The sequence below is a fragment of the Rattus norvegicus genome, chromosome X (genome assembly GCF_021556685.1).
Source record: "Rattus norvegicus strain SHRSP/BbbUtx chromosome X, alternate assembly SHRSP_T2T, whole genome shotgun sequence".
NCBI lineage: Eukaryota > Metazoa > Chordata > Mammalia > Rodentia > Muridae > Rattus > Rattus norvegicus.
In genome coordinates this window covers 160,294,968-160,306,888 of record NC_141554.1, presented here as the reverse complement: position 1 = coordinate 160,306,888, position 11,921 = coordinate 160,294,968, and the positions used below count along the sequence as shown (strand labels likewise).

Sequence of the window (11,921 nt, the reverse complement as noted above, 5' to 3'; positions counted from 1 at the left end):
ATTCCACCCTCTCCACAGCTGGTGCCTTTGGCAGTCCTGGGAATTAATCCCAGGACCTTGTATCCACTAAGTGCTCTGTCATTGATCAGCTACTAGGAAAGCCTTGAACTCTCTGTAGCACATGCAGCCTTGAACTTTTGATCCTCCTGCTTCAGCCACCTGAGTAGCTGGTTTGATAGGCTTATGCTACCTGGCCTAGCTGACTTTTTGAATTCCCATTTTTTAAATGAGGCTTTTGCATGTTGCACAAGACCACTCTTGTCTGGGTCCCTATAGTCTTTGCCACACAGTAAACTATATATAGCACCATCATCTTTGACCCTTGAAGGCCAGTCAGAGCCCAGGATGTTTTATATCTCTGAGTCTTCCTCTGTACCCACTTAAGCTCCACCCCCAGATCAGGACTCGTGTGGTGAGTACTTCAGAAGTTTTAGCTCCAGGCCAAACTTTCTAGAACTGCAAAGTCCTGTGTCCATTTGCCAACCAAAGATCTCTACTTGGATGACATTTCCCAGATGACATGCCCAAAGCCAACTCCCAATTGTCCCCATCACAGGACCTGGCAGCACCCTTCTTCCTGTGGCTCAAGCCAAATCTCTGTTGTTTATCTTGACTCCTCAATTCTATATCATGTAGTCATCCACAGTCCCTTCTGTTCCTGCCAGGAAAGAAGACCCCAATCCAAAGAACCTCCCCCACCCAACTCCATTGCCACCAGACAGGTCCAGGTGCTGATGCCTAGTCCCTGGATCATTGCCCCAGCTTACCTCTTACTATCTGTGATCCTAGTGTACCCTTTACTTTTAGATCTTGGAAGGCTACTTGCTCAGAAACATACTCTCTTGATTCACCTGCCTCAATATCTCAAGTTTGGGGCTTATAGGCATGAGCCACCATGCTTGGTTTAGAAAAATTCTTGGAATAACTTATAGCTACAGACTCTCTCTGCTGCATTTGTTCCTATTCAACTTACTGTCACCCCCATGCTCTTCAGTCTAGGGGCTTGAGGCTTCCTTCCCTGCTTCAGTTTCTGACATGCTACTAGGTGCAGAATCGCTCAGAATGGGCTTTAGTGAATGCTAGCCTGGTGCTGCCAGGGCCTGTGATGGGGACAATTGGGACTTGGCTTTGAGCATTTCATCTGGTTCCCACACCTGCATCCCCACCTCATTCCTCTTCCAGAGAAGCAGAAACAGGAGCCAACTTTGGAAAATGAAGTGTTTTTATTGCTATGTTTGCAGTGGCTTTTTTAGCACAGTAAGAATGTCCCCAAAGGCTTGCACCCTTACCCAGCCCCACCTCCCTGGCTTAGTCCAGCTCTGTGTGAAGAAAGCCTTTCTAATGGCTACTTGGCTGTTTCAGGCTTGATGGGACACAGATGTGGGTTTAAGCTGCTACACGGAAGACTTGAGATGTCGAAAGCACATCAGCCTTTAGCTTGGAAGTGGAAGCCATACCCAGGATCCCTTCCCTGGGCTATGTCCATGGGAAATCCCTGCAATCATGCCCAGCCCAGGGAGCTGGGTGTGGGCAAGTCTGAGCATGTCAGGTGAGCAGACCCAGATTCCCTGGGATAATGTTACAGCCTTCTACCCCACAGACTTAGAGGCAAAGGAACAGTGTGGGGACACCATTGAGGCTCCCACCTTCCTACTCCAGTCTCTGGCTGGAGACCATACAGAACATCCACACAAACAGACTCACATATTCAACAGCCTGAAGCTTTTGTTTTGCCTATGAAAATTAAGTCTATAAATTCACACTCCTTGGCTAGGGTCAGAGAAGGTGGGGATGTCAAGGAAAGGAGTGGAAATGGGGGATGGTGGGGGCTTTTTAGAAATATACAAGCAGAAGTCTCACTCTCAAGTTTTTTTTTCTTATAAAATGTGCAAAATATAAGCCTCCTTTGCCCAGAGGCTCTGTTTACTTCTGGTATTCACCTTCACTAAGAGATAAGAGATCTACACACACACACACACACACACACACACACACACACACACACACACACACACACACACATCACACAGAGACAGACGTGCACTCAGACCCAAGCTCACACAATTAATATTGGTGGCAATTGGCGCAGGAACACAAGGTTCCATTGCTGACTGGCTCTCTAGCTTCTAGAATAGGGGCGGGAAGAGTTCTAATTGAGCTGAAATATTCACCTTGGTTCCACTGTCCCTCTCTTGCCTCCCCTCCTGTCCTACTGTTATTTTCCCTCCTCTCCTGTTCCCCAAGCTGCCACTGTTGGTTCTAGGGCAAAGGTGTGTTACAGAGCAGAGCTTGGGAGGCAGGCAGATGGGCTTGGCAAGGCTAGGAGATGGGTCCTGGGCACTGGGAAGAAGGAAAGGAGGTGGGGACTGGAAGCAACGAAAATACCAGCGTAGTTGTGGGGTGGGGAGGAGAGGCATCTATTTTTGGTGGGTTGTGATGTTTTTGGCGTTTTATTAAAAATGGAAAAAGTTGTTTTTGTTAGCACTCATGGTGCTTCCTCCCTTTCCCCAGGCAGATCCCCAAACTGTCAAGGAAAGGCAAGCCCCCGAGGGATGGGTGGGGGCTAAAGCTGGGGCTGCTATGGCTACCAAAGGATGAGCTGGTGATGTGAGCTGGGGGTGCCTGTCACATGACACTCTCCACCACGACGACCTTGCTGCTCTCGGACACGGGAGTCAGGGTGGTCAGGCCCCTGACATCTGCATCCTGAGCTCTGTATTCCAAGTGATGGAGGCCCCAGATAGGCTGGGTCAGGTGCTGCCATCGCTGTGGGAGAGGAGGGCATGCTGAACTTCCCATGGGTCACATGCAACTGCTTCCACCTCTCTAGCTCCTACTATCTGCCACTGAGACAGGTGTGCTTCCCTATGGGCACCCTTTTCAGGCCCTGCTCCCTGTAATGGGAAGCAGGGTTAAGTAGTCCTTGTGTGGAGCCAGGAAAGTGAGATGTGGGTCTTGCTTCCTTGCTACCACATGAGGCCATAATGGGTCAACTTTCCTTCCACCTATTGCCCCCACCAATGTGAGCTGGCCATGCTTCCGAGTGATGGACTGTTCCTTTGAGGAAAGAGGAAGGAACCTTACCTCTGCCATGGTTCCTTTTGCCCTGAGGAGACAGCCCAGGAGGTGGAGGGGCACACAGAGCATAGAAGAGAGTGCAAAGGCCCAGCCCATAGCTTCACCCCACCATGGGTACACGTAGGTATTGTTGTAGACCAGTGGCTTGTAGTACACAACATTGAAGATGAAGATGCCCTATGGACACAGATGCCTGCAGTCACTGGGGCCCCACTACCCCACTACCCCACACCACTTGCCCACTTCCCTAGCCTTACCATGCAGACCAGTGGGGTGAAGAAGGACCAGCACCATTTCATCCAAGGGCAAGGTCGGTACCCAATCATACAGGCAATATCGTCCATGAAGCGGTCAGCTCCTGGAACAGACAGGAAGGCTAGAGTTGGAGACCATCCATCCTCATTCCACCCACAATTTCTAACCCAGCCCTTCATTTTGACCTACCATAAACCCAAGCCACCACCACACACTCCCAAAAGGCTTGCCAAAGCAGGGTAGTGCCACTAGCTGAGTAGTAGTCAAACAGCTGGAAGACGTACATCCCGCCCTGAGGAACAGAGTCAGGTCAGGGAAGATGATGGTCCATGGGTGGAAACTGACAGTAACCCACCTTACCCCCACTTACATCAGTCACCATGGAGAGATCGATGACAAAGCAGAGGGCACAACAGAGGGCCACGGAGATCTCCCTTTGAAAACGGAAGTAGTAGGAGGCCGGGAGGAGATCCAGGAGCCCAGTGATGAAGCCCTCCACACCTACAAACTGTGGCCAGGGCAGTTCAGGCCCAGGTCCCCATGTCCCCGTGCACCACTTGCCCAATGTGCCAAATCCCCTGACCACCACCAGCCCCTACCCCATTCCTGCCCTAGATAGAGCTCCTGCAAACCTGGCTGTCCAGACCGAGCAGCAGCAGCATGAAGAAGAACAAGGCAGCCCAGAGTGGGGCCACAGGCATCAGTGTGACAGCCCGTGGGTAGGCAATGAAGGCTAGACCAGGCCCTGAGTGCAAAGATGCAGGGTGAGACTGGCCCTCAGCACCATCCTGAGTACCCTGATGCCTAAGGTCACACCCATCCCCCAGGTGATAAAATAATAAAAATCTGAGGACTATTTGTGCCTCAGCATGGCTAAGCCCATTGAGGTCCTACAGGGTCTCATGCCAGAGTTCTAAAAGGCTGTGGTCCCTAGCAGCCCCAACCTGTATTAGCAAGACTCCTGAAAAACCAGCAGTTGCTGGTTGTCCTGGGGTGACACAACAGAGCTGAAGGACCATCTCCTTTTATTCCTATCTATAGCACTCAATGAACATGAAGATATACCCTGCAGTCCTGGGGGTGTGGGTGATAGGGGGGCCCCAGCTCCAGAGGATTACCTTGTCTCAGCTGCATAGAGCCATGCATCCTACCTGCACAGAGCTAGCTAAACTCATCTATCACGTGTCAGTCAGTGTGGGGGGGGGGGCATGCACACTCGTGTGTACCCTACATCAGAGTAGTTCTGCTGCTCTGCAGGTTGGCCAAGGTCAGGCAGCTCACCTGATTCTGCCACCTTGGAGATATGCACACCCTGCTCTGTGGCCATGAAGCCCAGGATGGAGAAGACCACAAAGCCAGCAAAGAAGCTGGTCCCGCTGTTGATGAGTGCCAGGATGATGGCATCCCTGAGGGTGGAGGGGCAGAATATTCTGGTTTAAGCAGTTCCACTACTCCAGGGCAGGGCAAGGCAGGGCAGGCAGGACAGGGGCGGGTGCCTACTTGTAGCAGTTGTTGTTGAAGCGATTGTAGCTGCCTAGGGCTGTGAGGGCCCCCAGGCCGATGGCATAAGAGAAGAAAATCTGGGTCCCAGCATCTATCCATACCTGAAAGGGATGGATCAAGAGAAGAGTCACAAGGGACCCTGCTCAACAGGCGGCATCTCCCAACCCTGTTGCCACAAACTACCTTTCCTCACCTGAGGGGACCCTAGCTTTGACCAGTCAGGCTTGAGATAGTAGATGATACCATCCAGGGCTCCAGGCAGCAGCACCCCTCGCACCAGCAGCACAACGAGGACCACGTAGGGGAATGTAGCAGTGAAGTACACGATCTAGGGGGCCAGGGTGCTCAGAGAGGCTCTGGATCCCTGCTCCCCCTTAAGATGCCTCCTACCTAAACTTGGTGGCTGGTTCCCAGTGCTACTGTGAGCTGATATCAGCAGTCATCTCCCAATTGCAGTCATGCTCAGTTTGGATTAGGAAAGCCAGTAGCACTCATTCTATTCCTGAGTGAGAACTACCCCCAGGAAAGCTAGGAGTCAGGCTGGGGCCCAGGCAGCCTCATAACAGGCTCTAGTTAACTGTAAAAGGAGGGAAGAAACAGGGCCATAGCATTCCAAGGTGAGGGTGCCTAGGTGTATCTAATGTCTAACGAAGGAAAGCAGTCCAGAGTTTGTTCCTATGGGGCATGACTATGTGGATTGGGGCGGGAAAATGTGGGGAGTATGGGCACAGAAAACCTGTGGCAATATTATATGGGTTACAATAAGCTTGGTCCCAAACTCCAGGTCATTCTTGGTAGGCTGCTGGGCTTCTTAGCAGTTAGGGATTTTAGCTAGGCAAGAGAAAGACAAGAGTTGGGTTTGAAGCTTGGTGTTATTGCTAAAGAGGGAGGGAGGGAGACACTCAGCATTTGAGGACCCTGCTGTGAAGAAAGGAGTCTTGATGCTCTGGAGTTTGATCATCCAGGAACCTGACTATGTCTCCTGGCTTAGCAATTTTAATGTGTTGGTTCATCTGTCTCTGTAATCTGAGGAAACCTCTGAAGGAGTCTTCCTTGGGGGCCTGAGGATCACAGAGGTGAGAGCCCTCACAGACCAGGTTCACCCAGAGTGACAAAACCAATTTAGGCATCTAGCAAGGAGTATGAAGAAACAGAAAGAGAGGCAGTAGAAGAGGTAGGAAATGGAAAGGGCCAAGATGGGCGGTGGACATGGGAAAGAAAGGTAGTTACTGTCTGGACCTTTCACTCTCAGGGATGAAGGTCCCTGGAGGTGAACATTGAGAAAGAATCCCCACCAAAAGGTGAGAGTAAAAGGTATGAGTTTAAGAACTTGTCTCTTCTGTAGGCTAGAGCCTCAGTTTAGTCACCTATTGTCATTGTGTCCCTTGTGGACAAGTACACCTCCCAGGCAATGAATGCTGCCCCCACCCTGCATGCCTCCACTTATACCTTTCCTGTTGACTTGACCCCCTTCCACACACAGAAGTAGACCAGCACCCAGCAGGCCAGCAGGCACAGGGTCACTTCCCAGTTGAGGGCTCCTGGAACCTCCAGCCCTGTGGAGAGCCTCAAGACTTTGTTCCTAAGGTAGAAAAGAAAGGAAGGCATCTGAGGGTCATGTCAGCAACAGGCACAGTAACTGGGATTTGCTTTGGAGTTGGCAGGTCCTCCCTCATCACAGCCCTGGTCCAGGCCCCACCATCAGGTGTCTGGAGAACTATCCTGGGTCATCATCCTCACCCCAACCTTCTACAAACATGCAGTTTCAGCTCCATAATGAGGTCAACATGACAGGACAATAGCAAATGTCAAGTTGCTATAGCAGCAATGTCTATTCAAGCCCCGAGACTGGCCTAGGCACTCCTGGAGGATGGGGACAGACAAAACCCAGGAGTGGTTGTTTTGCATCTCTGGCCATGTCTACCGAGGGCTTGACTACATATGGAGAGACCAAGGGATGAGAGGATGGGCTTGGCCCACAGGCACCTGACTCACTCCCAGAACTCGATGACAGGGGACCGTCGGTCAGCAAGCTGGTCACATGTGAGGTTGGCCAAGCTGGCATTGGCACAGTCTTCATGGCGAAAGATCTCTACACAGTCAGGAGTGTTCCAGGTGTGGCCACACGTAGCCCATGGCAAAGTGGTAGTAAAGGACTTGACCAGGTAATAGAAGCCCCAGGCCAGCACCATGATGTAGTAAGTGTTGCAGTAGAAGACAATCACCATGGAGGCATAGCCCAGACCTGAGGATGAGTGAGTAGCTTTGACTTCTGGGCTCCTTTGTGGTCATTTCCTACCACCCCCATTATCTCCCCTTCTAGAACTGACATTCATCCCTGCTGAGCTCCTGACAGGTTGTTCCCTGTATGCCTCCATCCTTCCCTGTACCTTCTTCCTCTTTTCCTCCTGCTAGAGGCTTCTCCAAACTTTTTAAGCCCAATTGTGTGTATCCCAACTCTAGGCTACCTTTTCTGTCTGTCTCCAGCTAAGAATTGCCATGTTCTTTCACTATCTCTGTGCTTCAACTCCTCCACCTAGCCCAGAGCTAAAGGCAGCTCTCCTCTCCTACCTATATGGTTACTACATCCTGTTGATTGTCCAACTTCAAATGCTTTCCCCTTCCCAGGTTCCAGTGCCATCCTGCAGTCACAGAAGGCAAGCCTCTGCCCCATGTTACACAGTAGCCTCCATTTTACATCAGCTGGGAGAGCTTTCTAGTAACCTCAGGAAGTGTGGAAAATACTCACCCCTTTAGAGGGCAACCTTGGCAAATTGCTTCACTCCTGTGTGCCCAGCTTCTTCAAGGACAGTAGCAGGACCTCTGAGGTGAGTCAAGTGTATCCAACAGGTCCTGTCCCTAAGCCTGGGTGTTTCTTTCCCTTTTTAAAAGCCTGCACCCTAGTTCCTGACTCTTCAAATTAATTGTGTGATCCAGTATCCTGCAGACTTTCTCCTAAGCTCAGAGGGGTATTACTTAGCCCCCAAGTCTAGTGCTCATTGAAGAAATCAAAAGACTTCTTCAAGTGGGTCACAGTCATATTGTGTTCCCTGGCCCTCATCCCAATAATTTGAAAAATGGAAGAGCTGAGAGTTGGCCCAGGAGGCAGCTCACCTTTGAATAGGGGACAGATGTTCCAGACATTGATGCTGCCGGCCTTCATGAACTGGCCCAGTGAGATTTCCAGGAAGAAAATGGGGATTCCTCCAACCAGGGCAATCAGGACATAGGGAATAAGGAACACACCTGGAGGAGGAAATGTGGAGTGGGCTCAGGATACCTCCAAATCTCCTCCTGCAGCAGGAGGGGACTTAACCCAAACCTATCAGCCAAGCTGTCCAGGCCTCACACTAGCCCAGACTCCAGAAGTCATAGAAGGCCCAGACAGAGCCCCAGCTTCAGCTTGCACCCCAGTCCCATGACTTCCCACAGAGTGAATCAGCGCAGGGGTGGCCACTGACTCAGAGGCTCAAGGTGAACAATCCCAGGAGGTGAACTCTAGGTCTGTTGAGAGGAGGCTCAGCAGCAGTGTCTAGCCAGTGTTCCCTGTACCATGGAAAGCCCTTGGCTCACTGAAGTCTGAGCCTATAGACACCTAGGGTGAGCTAGCAGGCATTGAAAACACACAGGCTTATGCATGTAGGCCATCTCTTGTGCCACAGTTCTTTTTGGCAGGCAGCAGAACAGGAAGGAATAGCCAGAGTGTGTTCATGTATGCCAGGCTGGGTGCTCAGGAATGGAGGCTTGTCCAAAGGCAGTGAGCACAAGTACCCTGTACTTCGTAATCACAAGAATCCAAGGAGGAAACTGGGTGGGTAGCAATTCTCTGCTTATGGGGTTATTGGTGTAGGATAAAGAGAGACAAATCAAGGAGAGGGGCTGAGGCAGTATTCCAGCAATTATGTGGAGTGGTAGGAAAGGCGAGAGCTGGGCAGCTGATGTTCTGACCTCCTCTTCTTTACTGCTCTCTAGGACCCCTCTCTGTACAGGACCAACTCTCTCTGCTATTCAGTGAGAGCTAATTGCAGTTTACTGGGCTCCAGCACCCAGCATCCTTCCTGTGTGTGACCTTGGACAGAAACCTCCACTCTGGGACTCAGTTTCCCACCCATCACTCAGCTGCTTCAGCTCCCCAGAAATCCAGTACTGTTTTGCAGTCCCGGGACAGGCTAGTACCCACTGCTGTTGCTAAGCTGGGCTTAGGCAACTGGGCATGGGATGTGCATGCAGCCTGTCTAGTGGCGGCGCCAGGCGGGCCAGGCCGCAGACTTCCCAAGCCTGGCTCAAGCACCCAGTGTTCCAAGCCTGGGCCAGAGGGGAGGGGAGAGGAGAGAAGGGAGAAGAGGGAGGAGAGGGGAGAGTGTGGGGGAGGGACAGAGTGGCCCATTGTGTGTGTGTGTATTCCTATGTGCACACGTGGGGGGGTCCACACAATGTATCACTTGTGTGCCTGACCCATGGGGGCAGCCAGGGCTCCTCACCTCCTAGAGCCCCCTCCACTGGGGGCAGGCCTTCCCTTCCCACCTCAATGGCCAATCACTCCCAATGTGGACTGGAAGTCTGGGAGGCAGCCCCTCAGTTCATCTGGAAGCTCTCCTTGATTGCCTCCCCTCCACACTGCCAGGCACATGACCGGCGAGGGGGGTGGAGGCCGCCGTGCTGGGTCACCGAACGCTTGGTTGGTCAGGGGGCACCATGGCCCCCACCCGCTTTGGGCGGGCCTCCCCACCCTCTGGACTTTGCCCCACTGCTCTGGTGGGCCTGTGGCAGGCTGGGGGTGGGAACTGCTGATGAAGACAGGATGCTCGGGATAGGGGCTCTCACCTCCGCCGTTCTTGTAGCACAGGTAGGGGAAGCGCCACACGTTACCGAGGCCCACGGCGAAGCCCACGCACGACATGATGAAGTCCATCTGGCGTGTCCAAGTCTCTCGCGGCGGCACAGCAAGGCGGCTGCTGGGCGCCCCCAGGCCCGCAGGGCCATCGCCCTTGGACGGGGCACCATCGGGCCCGGACACGATGAGAGGACCCTTCTTCTCGTCTCCAGACACGCTATAGATACCGTTTTCAGCGCTCTTCTTCGCCATGGCCCCTGGGGCCGCGAGGCCAGGCCAGGGGTCGCGGCGTCTCGAGGGTGGCGAGCGGGCAAGGGGCTCCGGTGGCACCTGGAGAAAGGGCCCCGAAAGCGCGGGCCCGCCCGGGGGCCTCGGGGGCGGCCGGGCCGGGGGACGGGGCGACGGGCGGGCGGGAGGGGTGCGGGACGGCGGGGGCGGCGCAGTCAGAAGCAGTCCACGAAGCACTTGAAAGTGAGCCTGAAGAATCTCATGTGTGTCGGGGGCCCGGGAGCGCGCGGGCGGCGGCGGAGCCTGGCCGGGCGGCGGCGGCTCCCGAGACTCCTGCCCGCGGCTCGGGCGGCGGCGGCGGCGGTGGCGGCTGCAGCGAGGACTGCTCGCCCTGCCGGAGGCTCACCCTAGCGCGTCGCGGATGGCATCGGACGCCCACTGTCTGCAAGCGGCGGCCGGAGCAAGGGGCCTGCGGCCCGCGGCCCCGGCCCAGCCCCAAGCGGCTGTCCTGCTCGCCCGGGGCTCTGCTAGCACTGGCGGCTCCGGTGGTCTTGGGCACGACTAGCCCCCTCCTTCCCGGCGGCGGCGGCTACAGCCGCTCTCCGGGCCGCGGCGGACTCAAAGATTCGCCAGGGCACTCCAACTGTCTCTCTCTTTCCCAGCGCGACCCGCTGCTGCTTAAGAACCGACTCCTGGTGATGTCACTGTCGCCCCACCCCCACGAATCGGCTGGTCCCCCCTCCCCCTCCATCCCGCCCTCCCTGTCACTCCGCCTACCTCCTCCTCTGGAGGAGAGGCCGCTCCAGTGGGGAGCAGGATGGCTGCTACCTGGGGCGCTGGCCAGCACTTTCTTTTCAGTGGGCTGAGCCACCATTCGTTCCAGGATCACCTGGCACGGGTCAGGTCAAAGTCCCCTCTGGTTTTTCTGAACCACCAGGAAAACGGAGTCTCTAGTTGACCTCCAGATATCCTTAGTTCTTCCCCCTTCTCTCCACTCTTTCTAGCCTGGAATTTCGTTTCTCGGTGGAACATCCTTCACCAAGATTCGTCCAGCCTGCCTAATTCACTTCTCAATTAGGACCTAGGGAGAGTTGGATGCCCAGGTGCAAAGTTTCTTGGTCCCTACACCAAAGTAATTGCCCTGTGTGATTGCCTCCTGAAGGGTTGTCGCTGCGCTGACCTGGAGTGGGGAGATCGTCCTCCAGGAGTTCTGTGGAACTTTGCCAGAAGTATTGAGCTGTCTCCTCAAGACATTTAGGCCTCCTCAAAGATACATCCTGAAGGCTGAGGATCATGGTGTCAGCTCTGGGTGTGATCGATTTCTGTTTGTCTCCAGAATGGGCAAAGGGTAGCTTGCTTGGTCGAAGATCAAAGTTACAATTTGTGACCAAGGTAGAGAAGGGGACTTCTTGATAACTGGTCAGTCCACCTTTTGCCTGATGTGGGTTGGGTAGGGCATGTGATCTATAGATACTGGGGTAAGAATAGGGTAAGGCTGCCCCCTGGTGCCTAGTGGATGTACAGACCCTCCCTCTAAGCTCGGTAACCTGCCTGCTCTTCAGGGATGTCTAGGCTTTTCCATCCGCAGCTGAGCAACCTCGGGAATATTCCAAGACCAACACTAGCCTGGGGTGGACTAGGAAAATGAGGAGTGCCCATTTCAATCCCAAACTCCTTGATCTGATCAGACACCAAAGTCCCCAGATGGCTCATCCCATCATGTTAAGCCTGCAGCCATCCGGCAGATTTAGAAAGAAAAGCAGTTCCAGCCAGAGCCAGATTGAGCTGATAGGTGAGGGGAGAGGGAGGGGCAGCATCTACACCCAGGCTAGCAGGAAGGGCTCTCTCTCTCTCTCTCTCTCTCTCTCTCTCTCTCTCTCTCTCCCCCCCCCCCTCCCTCACTCCCTCCCCCCACCCCCCTCATGTATGTCACACGTGCCTAGGTTCTGGTAGAATCTCCTTGCGCATCAGAGAACCCTAACTTGAGTCATCTTTGTCCCAGCCTGGGACCAAAGTCCTCCTG

General features: G+C 53.8%; 1 protein-coding gene across 2 annotated transcripts; it reads right to left on the bottom strand.

Moving 5' to 3' along the window:
- Positions 1–1,204: 1,204 nt before the first annotated feature.
- On the bottom strand, positions 1,205–10,552 carry Slc6a8 (solute carrier family 6 member 8). 2 transcript variants are annotated; one of them, NM_017348.3, is made up of 13 exons: positions 9,661–10,509; positions 7,951–8,082; positions 6,832–7,081; positions 6,286–6,418; positions 5,030–5,164; positions 4,834–4,937; positions 4,615–4,739; positions 3,966–4,078; positions 3,704–3,841; positions 3,523–3,625; positions 3,336–3,436; positions 3,085–3,255; positions 1,205–2,766 (listed from the first exon to the last, which is right to left on the bottom strand). In NM_017348.3, the coding sequence occupies exons 1-13, from the start codon at positions 9,920–9,922 to the stop codon at positions 2,626–2,628; spliced, it is 1,908 nt and encodes a 635-aa protein (NP_059044.1). In that variant the 5' UTR covers positions 9,923–10,509; the 3' UTR covers positions 1,205–2,625. The 2 variants fall into 2 exon arrangements, with proteins under 2 accessions (NP_059044.1, XP_087456725.1); XM_087600599.1 differs by lacking the exon at positions 5,030–5,164 and having other exon boundaries at positions 9,661–10,552.
- Between the last annotated feature and the right edge of the window lie 1,369 nt (positions 10,553–11,921).

Bases quoted from the DNA above. Each gene is read 5' to 3' on its own strand.
- Slc6a8 (NM_017348.3), bottom strand. From the start codon at position 9,922: ATGGCGAAGAAGAGCGCTGAAAACGGTATCTATAGCGTGTCTGGAGAC. The intron at 6,419-6,831 runs GTGAGTCAGGTG...TTTCTACCTTAG, and splicing joins CCTGTCATCGAGTTCTGGGA to GAACAAAGTCTTGAGGCTCT. The intron at 5,165-6,285 runs GTATAAGTGGAG...CTGGCCCCCTAG, and splicing joins GGGTCAAGTCAACAGGAAAG to ATCGTGTACTTCACTGCTAC.